We start from the raw sequence: 14,612 nt of genomic DNA, 5'->3' as shown, positions 1-14,612 counted from the left end.
ATCTATCCATCTATCTCATATATACAAATATATAAATATATATTTACAAAAACAAAAACTATAAACTAAAATTTCTTTTTTCTTTTCTTCTTATTTCCATTTCTACACACAATCAAGAGTGTACAATGCTATTGTGTCAAACCACCAATCCCCTTTTACTTTTCAACTCTAATAACAACAATAACTATTCTGCCAATACTCAAGATATTACCAATACCCTTGGTAATTCTAAAGTTTTAAATCTTCGTCTTATTATTTATAATTAAACCCATTAAACAACCATAATAATAGTAATAATACATCTATATCTTTATCCAAATCAACAAAAACAAAACACAAAAAATGTCATCTAATAATAATAATAATCAACAAAATCAATTAAATCGTAAAGGATCAATTCCTTCTTTAACACAAGATATGAATAATAATAATCAAATTGTTCATAATTCTGTAACATGGCATGCTGGTATGCCACTTGGTAACACTGTAGACTCTGTCATGTCGCCTGCCGATAGAAGTGTACTACTCAAATCTTTAAACAGTAGATTGAGTAACACTAGTAATCTACCAGCTGAATTCCGTACCATGTCGATGGGTGTCAGTCATACCATCCAAGCCAACAACTCGAAAAAGATGCAAATGGCTCTTAACCAAGCTAGAAAAGACAATGCCTCTCCACTGTTAAACGTCCCTGCCCCAACTGGTGGTGACGTAGGTTCTCCTCCTTCCAAACCCAATTTACCATCTGCTGTTCCTTCTCCATCGTCGTCCTCCACTATTGCTCCACAGGAACTCAAGTCAACTCCACTTGCAGGTGATACCAATTATTTTGCTAGTCTTGATACTCACAAACTCTCTGCTGTAGATGTTGCCATTAAATTCTCTACCGACTCTGAACTTGGTATTAGCAATTTTGAAGCACAAAAGAGATTGGCTCAGTATGGTCCCAATCAATTGGCTACCCATACACCCAACTACTTTAAAAAGGTATTCTTTTATCTCTTTGGTGGATTCTGTTCGGTCCTTTGGGTTGGTGTCTTGGTATTCTTTCTTTGTTGGCAACCACTTAGTAATCCACCAAGTATGGTTAATTTTGCTTTAGCTATTTTAGTTGTATGTTTTAAAAAACAAAAAAAAAAAAAGAAAAAGTATGATACAAATATTAATTAAATATTAATCTTTTCTTAATCTTTTTTTCTATTTGTTTATAGTTGATTGTAATTTTAATTCAAGCATTATTTTCAGCATTCCAAGATTGGTCAACTGGTCGTGTAATGAAGAGTATATTGAATATGTTGCCATCGGAATGTTTTGTGATTCGTGATGGACAAACACAAAAGATTCCAACCAGTCAAGTTGTAGTTGGTGATTTGGTTCAGTTGAATCTTGGTAATAAGATACCGGCCGATATTGTTATACTTGGAACCGCTGATCTCAAGGTAGACAATTCAGTGTTGACAGGAGAGTCACTTCCAGTCAACTGTACCACTCAATGTACCGATGAAAACTTTTTAGAGTCCAAGAATGTATGCTTTATGGGTACGCATGTAGTCAATGGTTCGGGTGTTGGTATTGTCGTATCGACTGGAAATGCTACTGTCATGGGCAGAATCAATCGTTTGACTGGTGAAGCCAAGGAAAAGGTACCACTCATCCAAACTGAAATCAATCGTTTTGTTGGTATCATTGTACTTTTGACTATCATCCTTGCATTCATCTTTGTCTTGGAATGGGGTGTATTCCTTAGAGTCAAGCATCCAAACTTCCAAAACACAGTTGCCATGTTAATGAATGTTATGAGTTGTGTAGTTGCTTTTATTCCTGAAGGTAAATATAAAATAGATATATAACAAACATACTTTTCAAAATATTAATATTAATTTTTTAATTTATTATTTTGTTTTTAGGAATGCCAATTTGTGTAGCATTAACTTTATTAATGGTAGCTAATCGTATGAAAGAGAATGATATATTACCAAAGGCATTGACAACTGTTGAGACGTTGGGATGTGTGAATGTGATTTGTTCGGACAAGACTGGAACATTGACACAAAACAGAATGACTGTAGTGTCGGTTGGATTTAGTGATGGACAAGCTACGGCCGATCAAGTCAAAGAGTATTTGGAACAAGAACAAGGTAGTAATAGCACGAGTACAGTGTCGTCGGCTTATAGACAAATCCAAATGTGTTCAATCCTTTGTAACAACTCTACATGGGATCAAGGTACAATCGACCAACCAGACATTGCTAATCGTTTGATCAACGGTGATGCGACCGACTCTGCCATCTTTAGATTCGGTCATCGTATGTTCCCAGAATACAAGTATCACTTGGAAGTACAATCACTCGAGTCTGAATTCACCCGTGTCCATGATCTTCCATTCAACAGCAAGAACAAGTACATGATGACTGCCTATCAGTCAGTGTCGGGTAACTCACTCGCTCAAATGTTTGGTGTCACCAACCACAACCAAGAACTCTTGTTGATTGTCAAGGGTGCCCCTGATGTCCTACTCCCCAAGTGTACCCATGTCCTCTTGTCCAACTCTGATCAAGTCGTCAAGCTTTCATCAGACTATCTTGAAAAGATTCAAGGCGTGCAGGAAAAGTGGGCTCGTGGAGGACAACGTGTCATCCTTTTAACCAAGCGTATTGTATGTCCCTCGACATCCAACCCAGTTGGCAGCTCTGCATACCGTCAAGAAGTGGAGTCGTTTGGCAATCAAGACCTTACAGTCATTGGTCTCATTGGGTTGATGGATCCACCTCGTCCAGAAATCCCCAACACTGTAGCTACTTGTCGTCGTTCAGGTAGTCGTTTCTTTATGGTTACAGGTGACTTTTCTCTCACTGCTGCTTCTATTGCCCGACAAATTGGTATCTACACCACCGACCTTGAACCACACACCTATGATGATCTCCTCATTCAAGCCAGTGAACATGAAAAGTTTGTCAAGGATCTAAAAGAAAAAGAATCATCTCAAACTGATCAGTCATCCCTTTCATCTGAACAATCAACCATCATCAAACGTCTATTATCAAAGATTAAAAAGTCAAAGAGTAAAGATGAAGATGACTCTTCTTTTTCATCATTTGAAATGGAACCATTTACAATTAGATCAACATCTGAACCAACCTCTTTATTATTGACTGGATCAGATTTGGAAAAGATTCAAACCAACAAACAATTGTGGAACCAAGTATTCAACTATGATGAAATTGTATTTGCTCGTACCACTCCAGAACACAAACTACGTATCGTCAAGGAATTCCAACACCGTGGTAGTGTAGTTGCCGTGACGGGTGATGGTGTCAATGATGCTCCAGCCCTTAAAGCTGCCGACGTTGGTGTAGCCGTTGTATCTGGGTCAGATGTCGCCATTGAAGCTGCTGATCTCGTTCTACTCGGTTCCTTCGAGTCTATTACACAAGCTATGCGTCTTGGTCGTCTTGTATTCCAAAATCTACAAAAGGTGATTGGGTTCCTCTTGCCTGCTGGTAGTTGGTCTGAGATCATGCCGGTTGTCGTCAATGCCTTTTTCGGTACACCATGTCCCTTGTCATCCTTTTTAATGATCATTATCTGTTGCTTTACCGATCTCTTTCCATGCTTGTCGTTGATCATGGAGCATGAAGAGACCGACCTGATGGCAGTGCCCCCAAGAAACTCTAAAAAGGATCATCTCATCACGCTTCGTATCTACATTCAATCCTATCTTTTTATGGGAATGTTGCTCACCATCATCTCTCAGGGTCTGTTTTTCTCGTACCTCTATGAATACACTGGATTGGGTTGGTCAGACTTGGTATTCACCTATGGAGACATTGACTTTAGCAAAGCCAAGGTCACTGCCGATGAATTTAATCTTGTTCACGTCCCCATTGGTACATGTGTCACTTTTATCGCTCTAGTCATTCTCCAATGGGGTAACATCTTGGCCATCAGAAACCGTAATCAAACCATTCTAAAGGCCGACCCAATTAGACAAAAGAGAAGAAACCTCTGGATCTTTGTTGGTATGCTCTTTTCGTTTGTCATCGCTCTCATTGTCACCAAGGTACCATGGTTCCAATCAACCTTTGCCACTGGTGATGTTCCCATTAAGTATTGGTTACTTCCACTTCCATTTGCTCTCTTGGTACTCCTCCTTGATGAAACTAGAAAATTCTTTGTTCGTCATTATCCAGGTGGTCCAATTGCTTACATTGCTTGGTAAGGTAATTAAAATAAACAGAAATGTTAAAGAGAGTTGATACATATGTACTCTCAATAAGACAATCATTCCTCAAACCATGATATATTTTTATTTTCTTTTGTTTGTTATTTTGGTATTGGTGTCATTTTGGTGCTCTTGTTTAATCTCTTTGTGAAAAACCACTATCACTATTAACGAATCAATCAACCTTGATGATCGGTGTTGTTGATCTTGAGCAAGGCCATGTAGTGGAATGGTGCCTCGAGATCCAAAGGTATCTTTTTTTGATGTGGTGTGAGTTCAAAGACGACCAACTTTAGGATCTCCAAACACTCCTTTTCAGTTTCTTTGATGCTGTAGTAGAACGATTCCAAGTGAGGTTGTTCATGTGCAAGAACTATCATCTCTGTCACTTGGAAATTGGTATATACCGGTATCAGTTTACCATCATCATCCCTAAAAACGTAATTATCATCTGATAACTTGATCCAGCAACAATGACTAGTTAAATTTGGGTCTCTTGGAGTGTGTTCAGAGGACTGATTAGGGGCAGTGGTGGCAGTGGTGGTGGTGGCAGTGGATTAACTAGTAGGGTCAATAAACAAATCGGCGATATTAAAGGTGGCACCTTGGCTGATAAAACTATCGACTATGAAACGGGATGTTTCAGACACATGATTAGAGACGGATGCGCTCAATATTTTATCGACATTCTCGGGATCGCTAGCCTCTGGGATGAGTCGAGTAAGCAAATCCTTGGCGGTTTGCTTGTGTGGTGCTGGGACAAACATGACTATATCACTTTGGTTTTGTTTGTCAATAGAACAAGTATGATCCTTTGGATCTTTAACTTTGTCTCCTTTGCCAACATTTTCCACATAAACAAAAACTGTATAAATCTTTTGATTTCAACGTCTGAATGATCGACATTGTCAACTATCTCTTGCACACATGGTTTGAGTGCCTCTGGTATATCATATAAAGATATATCTACTCTCATTCTTAATATTTATAACTTAACTTTGTTTGTTTGTTGAAATATAATATAATATTATAATAATTATTAAAAGCAATGACAATCATAGTTGCTTCAATGTGCAATGAACTAGTTGCCTCCCTCCCTCCTTCCCACCTTATTGATATTACCAATATTAATGTTGATGTTGAAGTGGAGAAGGGTTAGGGGTATATAGTATTGTATAGTGTTGTATAGTACAGTACCTAACATTTAATTATTAGTTAATTGGGTAATATTAAAATATCCCAAACATTGACAAAGACGGAGAGAGGTTGAAAATAACGACAAAAAATAAATAATGAAAAAAAAAAAAAAAAAAATAGTCGTTCGTCTCGTGTCTTTCGTTATTATTTGTGTTGATTTTTAGTTTGTTGTCCTACACAGTTTTTGTTATATCTTTATATTTGTTAATCTAAACCGAGAATAGTACACATTTCAAAATGGTCACCAATACAAAGAAAACAACTACTGCCACTACCGTTGCACCAAGTATGTGTCTGCTGTGCTGTCACAGAGTCATGTGATGAGAGGCCCGACCCAAACAAACATATAACTTACCTATTTGTATTATTACTACTACTACTACTATCTATAGATAAAAAGGCACCAGTAAAGACTGCTGTTGCTGCTGCTTCTCCAGTCAAGAAGACTGTTGTTGCTGCTGCCGCTGCTCCAGCCAAGAAGACTGTTGTCGCTGCTGCTCCAGCTCCAGTCAAGAAGGCTACTCCAGCTGCCGCTGCACCAGCCCCAGCTGTAGCCAAGAAACAACCAACTCCAACTAAAAAGGCTGCTCCAGCACCAGCCCCAGTTGTAGCCAAGAAACAACCAACTCCAACCCCAACCAAGTCAGTTGTTACAAAGAAAGATCTCATCAAACAAAAGATGGAAGACTTCCAAACTCAAAACAAGAACAATAATAATAAGAACAATAAGAAGAACAACAAGAAACAACAAATTGACGACGACGATGAAGATTTGGAAGAATTGGATCAAGACGAAATAGATGAACTCGAAAAGGAATTTGGAAAGATGGATAGTGATGATGACCAAGATGACGATGATGATGATGAAGATATCGATCTCGACAATCTCGGTAGTGATGATGACGATGATATTATAGAAGATGAGGAAGACGATGATGATCTTGAAGATCTCGACTCTGAAGATTTGGAAATGTTAGATAGTCAAGATGATGATGATAGTGACAGTGATGACAGTGAAGAAGAAGAGGAAGTTAAACCAGCTCCATCTAAACCAGCTGCCAAACAATCCAAAAAACCAGCTGCCGCTGCTCCAGCCAAGCCAGTTGTCGCCGCTGTCGAACCAAAGAAGACTCCAGAAAAGAAGCAACCTGCTGCTGCTGCTCCAGCCAAGCCAGTCGCTGCTGCCAAGCCAGTCGCTGCTGCCAAGCCAGTTGTTGCCGCCGTCCCAGAAAAGAAGCAACCAGTCAAGCCAGCTGCCGCTGCTGCCGCTGCTGCCAAGCCAGTCGTCGCTGCCACCCCAGTCGCCGCTGAACCAAAGAAAAATAACAAGAGAAAGGAATCAGAACCAACTACCACCACTACCACCATCACGGAGACTACTACTCCAACTCCAACTACAACTACAACTGAACCAGCAAAGAAAAAGAAAAAGACACCAGAAGCTTTGGAACGTCAAGCACATAGAGATGCAAAGAAAAAATTGAGAGCAGAGACTAAAGAACAAAGACGTCAAGATGCCCTCGAGATGCCCGACCGTATTGCCGCCAACAAGGAACAAAAGATGGCCGACTTGCAATACAACGAGCATTTGAACCAAGACCCATCGTGTGTCATCTACATTGGTCATTTGCCACATGGATTCTACGAGACTCAATTGGCTGCCTACTTTACCCAGTTTGGTGATGTCACTGGTGTATATGTATCACGTAATAAGAAGACTGGACAATCCAGAGGTTACGCCTTTGTCAGATTCCTCAAGGCCGAGGTTGCCGACACTGCCGCCAAGAGCATGAACGGTTACCTCATCTTTGGAAAGAGATTGGTTTGCAAGGTCAACACTACCCCCATTCCAAAGACCTCTTTTACTCTCCATACTCCATTCAATCAATACAAGATTCCAAGTTCTGCTAAATCCTCCTCAAATACAAATACAACCTCTTCATCATCATCATCATCATCAACAGAAAATACAACTGCCGCCGTCAAACCACAACACAAAGCTCAACGTATTATTAAAACTCAATTGGCAAAGTTGGAAGCAATCAAAGAATTAGGTGTTAAATATACTTTACCAAAGATTCAAACTAAATAAATAAATATTAAATAAATAAATAATTTCTATATCAAATAACTTTTGTATTATTTATTTGTTTTGTTTTGTTTTGTTTTGTTTTGTTTTGTTTTGTTTTGTTTTGTTTGGTTTGGTTTGGTTTGTTTAAATACTATTATTTTTTTTCAACTTTAAAGTGTTGAGTTTAATCAATTATACTTTAAGGTGTCATCACTAGTATTATTATTATTTTAGTTGGTTATTGTTTGACTTGTTGTGTTACGTCTTCTGTATGTTGTTGTTGTTGTTGTTGATTGTATCTATTATCAAGATATTCTTTTACTTGTTCTGGGAAGAATTCAAATGGTCCTGGTCCTCCAACATAAGAGAATGTTTTGTTGTTTTCAATGACAAAGATTCTTTCTGGAACTGCATCATAGCCTGCTTGGAAATTGTTATCCATTAAATCAACTAGTATGGGTACTGTTAAATCATTACAATAATCTTTGAAATTTTTAATGATTTGGAATCTCTAAATTAAATATAGAAATAGAAATAGACAAAGGTTAGAGATAACATGAGCATTAATATTTTTAGGGATTCTAACTTACTTGTCTCATATTAGTTGGTTGTTTATGGCAAAGGGAGATTTCATCACCTCCCACATACCATTCATCAGATGGATGCATTTCTTTCAAATAAACTATATAACATTGAACTTTATCTTTATATTCTTGATAAATTGATTCAAACCTAAACAATCAAACAAAAAAATATAAATAAATAAGTATTGATATTAATATTATTGTTTTTTTTTTTTGTTAGTTTCACATACATTGATGCCTTGTCACGGAATGGCATTCAAGTATATGACCCACAGAACAATAGGATAGGTTTGGTTGGTTGATTATCCAATAATTGGTAGAGAGTAGTATCGTAGGCTTGATCGTCGACAGTGGCAATATCATCTTGATGATACGTGAGTAATCTGGCATCTTTACAGACATCGCCAACCTTGAGATCCAGTTTAATACGGTTCTTGTGTTCTAGGATACTCTTGATTTTGAATGGCTTCCAAATACCTGCTAGAAACACTTGAACCATGTCCCAACCCGATGGATGATATCCATTCTGATAGCATTTAGGTACATTGCCAAAAGTTGTATATGATGACGATGTTGTTGAGCAACTACTACCAGGATTGGTGGATACAATCTCTTCTCTCTCTTTTTCCTTTTCCTCCTTCTCCTCTTGTTTGTTCTGTGGGGTCAATGAATCATTGTTCATATTAAACAAATAATTCATTTGTCCCCCTTTAATTAATTTTAATTGTATGTATGATTATAGAATAGATTATACAAATAAACAGAAATAGAAACCTATAGATAATAGCAAATAAATTAATGAATGAATGAATGAATGAGTATAATCTATCTCTGTCTGTTTTATTACAAATCTAATGTCAACAATTATACTCATAGTCCGCAACCCCACCAACCAAAACCCCCCCCAATGTCACAGAGTTACAACGGAGGGGATATTTAATAAATCTTTTCCCCATTTAGTAAATAAATCTTAATGTGGGCTGATTCCTCTCTGAAACTGTAGTTTTCATACCTCATTGCCAATCAAATTGTAAACAACAGTTACTGTTTCTTTTGATATTATTATTATTGTTGATCAAACAGTTTCGAGAATAGGAGAGATATGACTGATTGATTACTTTTAGTTTTCCTCTATGTCCCTCATCAGAGTCAAAGAGCTCAATAGTTATCCGTCAAAGTGCCAACTTTTCTCTTGCGCAAGCAAGTTAACTTCAAACCATTGCTCTGGTGCGTGGTCTATCCCTTGACAGAAGAGAAGAGAAGTGATTGAGGAAAAGACACTTGTCTATGGTCCATTTAATTTATCTGTGTGTGTGGCGTATCTCTAACTTGAAAGAGAGAGAGAGTTGAACGAATGAAATCATCACAAAGAATGATTTTTTTTTGTGTATGAGTCTGAAGTAGAGGAGAGAGAGATTATGCAATGTTTTATCTTTCAAGGGTGGGGAGGGGTGTGTTGTTTAATTATTTTTGGCGATTATAATAATAAATAATAATATAAATTCATATAGTTCGTTATTATTTAATATTAATAGTAGGTTCATTCTTTCATTCATTATCATTATCATTTATAAAATAAATTTATTTAATTATTTATTTAATTGCAGAGAGAGAGAAATATTAATCATTTTTATAATCAATGTTACCATCTTCTGCATACCAAATAGCAAATTATACAGAGCAAGGGGGATGTATCCCGATTCGAATTAAAAAGAGAGTTGTTAATAGTAGTAATAATGGATCACCGACCAACACATCGTCGGGCAATGAAGGAGGAGCAGCAACAGAATCATCGATGACTAGTGAAAAGAGAGTGGTGTTGGCAGTAGACTATCAAGTGTTGATGGTGACTACGGCGGGAGGATCATGGGTGTTCCCCAAAGGATCGGTGAAAAAGAGTGAGACCAAGAAACAAGCTGCCAAACGTGAAACCTTTGAAGAGGCTGGTATCAAGGGCAAGATTATCAAGCGACTCGAACCGATCCAAGTGGCCGATCACGCCAAGGGATGCAACATCACCTACTACCCGCTACTAGTCACCAAGAAACTCAAAAAGCAATGGGATGAAATGGACAAGCGACAACGCCACTGGGTGTCCATCTTTACCGACTCTTCCTTTCTCCGCGACGATACCTTTAAACAACACATCTTTTATGCTCTCAACGCTCTCCGCACCTCGATCATTGCCGTCTCTTCACAACATGTCAATATCTATGACATTGAACCTTCACATTGGAAGTCTACTCGTGACCAACTCGAAGACTACCTTCTCCTCAAACAACCTGTTGTAGTAGTTGATAAAAAGAAGAAAAAGAAGAAATCCAAGCATTAAACTATTATAATAACTCTACCTACCTATACTACTCTTTTAATAATAATATATATATATATAATATATATACAAACAACTTGTACAAACAACACACAACACACTTTATGGAATGTTCATTATATATACAACAATACAACAACAACAAAATATCTCTATCTTTTTTAAATTATAATATTATAATGAAATCAATCACATTATATATGTTTGACGATGAAATGTTTGGATCGAACAAGTTGTTGAACTGTCGATGTGTACTCTTTTTTTTTTTTAACAAGTCAGTCAATCGATGTTGGAGGTACCTACAAACCCTAACTGTTCGTAAATTTACAGTAAATAATAATTATTTGTAACCAACAAAGTAAATGATAGAAATAAACCAAGATATCTATAAAATAATTATATTACACGCTAGCATGCTATGTATTGGTTTGGCAGCTATTCAAGATGGTTGCCAAAGATGAAAGTGAAAGCTTTCCTTTCCATAGTTTTGTCGATCGGTGTTGTTATCTCCATTAATATTGCTTTACCAGTGTTGTCGTTCGTATTCTCACTGAGAAGGAGAGGTTTGACCGTGTGCACTTTGGTTCTAGAAAAAACGAAAATTGGTGACAAATTTTATTTTCACGGATCGCATGGATTGCAACCGTCTGTTTAAAAACGCAAAACAGGGCTGTTGCGGAGTGCAGTTGGGGAGGTGACCAGGGGACCCCCTCCCATCCACCAATTTATTTTTGATTTTTTTAATCTACACCCCCAATTGTTGTGCTGAATCAAACAACCAGTTGGTGAACGCTAGTCTTTTGTTCATTAGTTTGCTTGTTTGTTTCCCCACTTTTCATCTACACCCCCTTCCTTCCCCTTTTCTACAACTTTACTTTATCATCACACTTACTTAGAAGATATCTCTTTTAGTAAAATACAAACAAAGTATTCTTTATCTATCTTATATCTATCTTTACATATCTTATAGTTTTTTTTTTTTTTTTTTTGTAAGAGACTAAGTACTATTTTTTTTTTAATTTTTCTGTACACTCTTTCAACAACACCACCTCACAGGGAGTATAATGTCAGATGATGAAAATAGTAATAATGGAGCCATCCTAACAAATAATGGCGATTTAAGTACAACAGATTCACCAAACCAAGCCATCACAGGAAGCGACAGTGTCTTGTTGGATATCAATGATACTCCCCTTGGCACAAATTCCACTTTGGATAATACCCACCATCCACAACATGTAGGTGAAGATGGCCATCATCATCACCATCACCAACGTTATCACCATAACCCTCTTCGTAAAAATCATTCCTTTCATAACCATGATCATCTCCATGGACTAAGTGGAGGAGGAGGCGAAGGTGGAGACTCACTTCGAAGTTCCACTTCTTCACATCATCTTCGTAAAAGTCTCAATCGTAGTACTACCAGTAGTCACCACATTGATGAAATATCTGTAGAATATGAAAGAATCAAGATATTGGCTGCCAAAGGTAAGAAATACAAAAGACAAAACAATTATTTATATATGTTTCCAAAAATATTAATATAAACTTGTTTCCTTTTTTCCATTTTGTTTTTTAGCATCAAAATATATTGGTAAAGCATTAGATAAAATTGATGATAGATCAAAAGAAGAGACCTTGGATTGGACGAGAGCCAACTTGGAATTTTGTTCAAAGATGTGTGAAAGATTTGAAAGAGAGGGTGAAGCAAACTTTAATGAACTAAAGTCACTCTTGTTTGAAACCTGGACACAACAAATCTCTGAACGTTATAGCATGTCATCACCAGAAACTCATGATATCATTAATCATATTAAATCTGCTCATCAAACTTTATTTAATCCTGGTATGTAAAAAAAAAAAAAATAGAAAATATTTAAATATAAATATATAATAACCTTTAAAAATTAATCATTTTATTTTTTGATATTTTCTTTTCTTTTTTAGAGGAAGAAATAGATGTAAATAATTTATCACATAGTTCATTATTGGCTCAACAACCACATAGAGACCCAACACTTCACCATAAATCACTTCAAGGTGATTTATTTGGTTTGGAACAAGGTCAAGAAAAGTTACCATTTTTAGAAAAGGCTAAAAAGTTTTCAAAAAAGACTTTTACCATTGTCGAGGTTTTGTCTACTTATAAACTAGAGTACCTTCAAAATGATATTAGTGTTGGTTTGTCGTCTGGTACAATGATCATTCCACAGTCAATGGCTTATGCTCTTTTAGCAGGTCTACCACCAATCTATGGTCTCTACACTGCTTTTATTCCACCACTCATCTACAGTCTTTTTGGATCATCTCGTCATTTGGCTGTTGGTCCACTTGCTCTCATGTCCATTATGGTCGGTGCTTCCGTTCAAGCTTTTGAAAACACTACACTCAGTGAACAAATTGGTTTGGCCAATCTACTCTCACTCCTAGTTGGTGTCAACTTTTTAATCATGTGTTTTCTTCAATTGGGTTTCCTCATCAACTTTTTATCAAGACCAGGTAATTATAATAATAATAATAATAATAATAATATATTATTATCGTATCTAATTTGTTTCTATTATTTTTCTATTTAGTATTAAGTGGATTTACATCAGCAGCAGCAATTATTATTATACTTAGTCAAACAAATAGTTTATTTGGATTTTCAGGAGGACAACAACAATTTGCATGGAAATATGTGATTCAAATTGTAAAAAATCTTGGACATACACAGTGGATAGCTGTTTTAATGTCTGTGATTTGTTTCCTTCTCTTGTATGTATTTAAACATCATATAAAGACTATTCCAAAGACTACTATTCCAATGCCCGCTCCATTGATTCTTGTCGCACTCGGTTTACTTGCATCGTATTTCCTCGATCTCGAGGGCAAGGGTATTGCAGTTGTCGGAACCATTCCATCGGGTCTACCAAGTGCATCGTTTTTCACAAACTTTGATTTCAACACTGCCATCTCTCTCTACAAGGATTCTTTGGTCATTCCTATCGTTGGTTTGATCGAGACTGTCTCTGCATCAAAGGTCGCCGCCAACAAGTGTAGATATGAGTTGTCAATGAACAAGGAACTGTTTGCTCTCGGAATGGCAAATATTATTGGGTGTATCTTCCAATCATACCCATCCGCCGGTGCCTTTGGCAGAACATCCTTGCATCTTGCATCTGGTGCCAAGACACAAGTAACCACCATTGTATCGGTCGTCGTAGTTGGTGTTACCCTTTTATTCCTCACCAAGGTATTTTACTATTTACCTAAAGTCGTATTGGCTGCCATTGTCATTTTTGCAGTATCGCAACTCGTCGATCTCGAAGAAGTACAAAAACTCTGGAAGATCAACAAACCCGACATGTTTTTACTTTTGATTGCCTTTTGGGCGACTCTAGTGCTTGGTGTGCAAGTTGGTATTGCCACTGCCGTCATTCTCTCGCTTGTGCTCGTTATCTACCAATCGTCCAAACCCAACACGGCCATATGCGGTCGTATCCCTGGTACGGCCAGTTTCACCGACGTTGCACTCCACCCAGAGGCCATCGTCGAGCAAGGTGTCACCGTCTTTAGATTCGACTCGCCCATCATCTTTGTCAACGCCTACTATCTCAGAAAGCAGTTGAAAAAGATTTACAAGCTCGAAGACGAGACCAAGAACCCGCTGATCAAGGCCATTATTTTGGATTTCGGTGCAGTCACCAACGTCGACAGTACCGGTATTAAATATCTAAAGGAGCTGATCCGTGAGTTGACCGAACTGTCCATCGTCACCTCGTTTGCCGATATCCGACCCAACGTCCTCGAACAACTCAAAGTATCCGGTATCTACCGTGACCTCGGTGCCGACCATTTCTTCCAAACCATCTACAATGCCTCTAAAAACTCTCTATCACTTACCATTAGACCATGGGTAGAAGAGAGTCCAGGTCTCAAGTTTGATTGTTTCTCTACTAAAGCTGAAACTTATCAAGAACTTGATATTTAAAATATAGAAATAGAAATAGAAAGAAGAAGAAGAAGAATAGAAATAGCAAATAAATAAATAAATGTTTTAAATATATAAATATAAAAATGACTATTGATTATTGACTCTTTAACACCACATTTTATATAATATTTGAAGAAAGTAAAGTATTTTGGAAAATTTTGTTTGGTTTATATTTTAAATTATAAAAACTAAAAATTAGAAAAATAGTAATCATTTTTTATTGTGTT

The 14,612-nt window shown here is 37.1% G+C and overlaps 7 protein-coding genes across 7 annotated transcripts; 4 read left to right on the top strand and 3 right to left on the bottom strand.

The window, feature by feature from the left end:
• Positions 1-342: 342 nt before the first annotated feature.
• Positions 343-4,219, top strand: DFA_09533 (uncharacterized protein; the record flags this gene model as incomplete). The annotated part of the gene is made up of 3 exons (XM_004352137.1): positions 343-1,113; positions 1,212-1,827; positions 1,908-4,219. 3 exons carry the CDS (start codon positions 343-345, stop codon positions 4,217-4,219), a joined length of 3,699 nt encoding a protein of 1,232 aa, XP_004352189.1.
• Positions 4,220-4,401: 182 nt separating this feature from the next.
• On the bottom strand, positions 4,402-5,198 carry DFA_09532 (uncharacterized protein; the record flags this gene model as incomplete). Its single annotated transcript, XM_004352136.1, has 3 exons — positions 4,402-4,654; positions 4,802-5,087; positions 5,150-5,198. The coding sequence occupies 3 exons, from the start codon at positions 5,196-5,198 to the stop codon at positions 4,402-4,404; spliced, it is 588 nt and encodes a 195-aa protein (XP_004352188.1).
• Positions 5,199-5,656: 458 nt separating this feature from the next.
• Positions 5,657-7,511, top strand: DFA_09531 (uncharacterized protein; the record flags this gene model as incomplete). Its single annotated transcript, XM_004352135.1, has 2 exons — positions 5,657-5,705; positions 5,812-7,511. The coding sequence occupies 2 exons, from the start codon at positions 5,657-5,659 to the stop codon at positions 7,509-7,511; spliced, it is 1,749 nt and encodes a 582-aa protein (XP_004352187.1).
• Positions 7,512-7,728: 217 nt separating this feature from the next.
• Positions 7,729-8,158, bottom strand: dio3 (thyroxine 5'-deiodinase; the record flags this gene model as incomplete). The annotated part of the gene is made up of 2 exons (XM_004352134.1): positions 7,729-8,001; positions 8,081-8,158. The coding sequence occupies 2 exons, from the start codon at positions 8,156-8,158 to the stop codon at positions 7,729-7,731; spliced, it is 351 nt and encodes a 116-aa protein (XP_004352186.1).
• Positions 8,159-8,330: 172 nt separating this feature from the next.
• DFA_09529 (uncharacterized protein) lies at positions 8,331-8,756 on the bottom strand (the record flags this gene model as incomplete). The annotated part of the gene is made up of 1 exon (XM_004352133.1): positions 8,331-8,756. The coding sequence occupies one exon, from the start codon at positions 8,754-8,756 to the stop codon at positions 8,331-8,333; it is 426 nt and encodes a 141-aa protein (XP_004352185.1).
• Positions 8,757-9,713: 957 nt separating this feature from the next.
• Positions 9,714-10,406, top strand: DFA_09528 (uncharacterized protein; the record flags this gene model as incomplete). The annotated part of the gene is made up of 1 exon (XM_004352132.1): positions 9,714-10,406. One exon carries the CDS (start codon positions 9,714-9,716, stop codon positions 10,404-10,406), a length of 693 nt encoding a protein of 230 aa, XP_004352184.1.
• Positions 10,407-11,470: 1,064 nt separating this feature from the next.
• Positions 11,471-14,382, top strand: DFA_09527 (uncharacterized protein; the record flags this gene model as incomplete). Its single annotated transcript, XM_004352131.1, has 4 exons — positions 11,471-11,897; positions 11,989-12,255; positions 12,357-12,908; positions 12,986-14,382. 4 exons carry the CDS (start codon positions 11,471-11,473, stop codon positions 14,380-14,382), a joined length of 2,643 nt encoding a protein of 880 aa, XP_004352183.1.
• Positions 14,383-14,612: the final 230 nt, after the last annotated feature.

Source organism: Cavenderia fasciculata (genome assembly GCF_000203815.1).
Source record: "Cavenderia fasciculata unplaced genomic scaffold Scf_EU5ZYIE01EUG8B-5, whole genome shotgun sequence".
NCBI classification, from domain to species: Eukaryota; Evosea; class Eumycetozoa; order Acytosteliales; family Cavenderiaceae; genus Cavenderia; species Cavenderia fasciculata.
The sequence above is the reverse complement of the archived record's forward strand: the minus strand, read 5'-3'. Positions and strand labels throughout refer to the sequence as shown.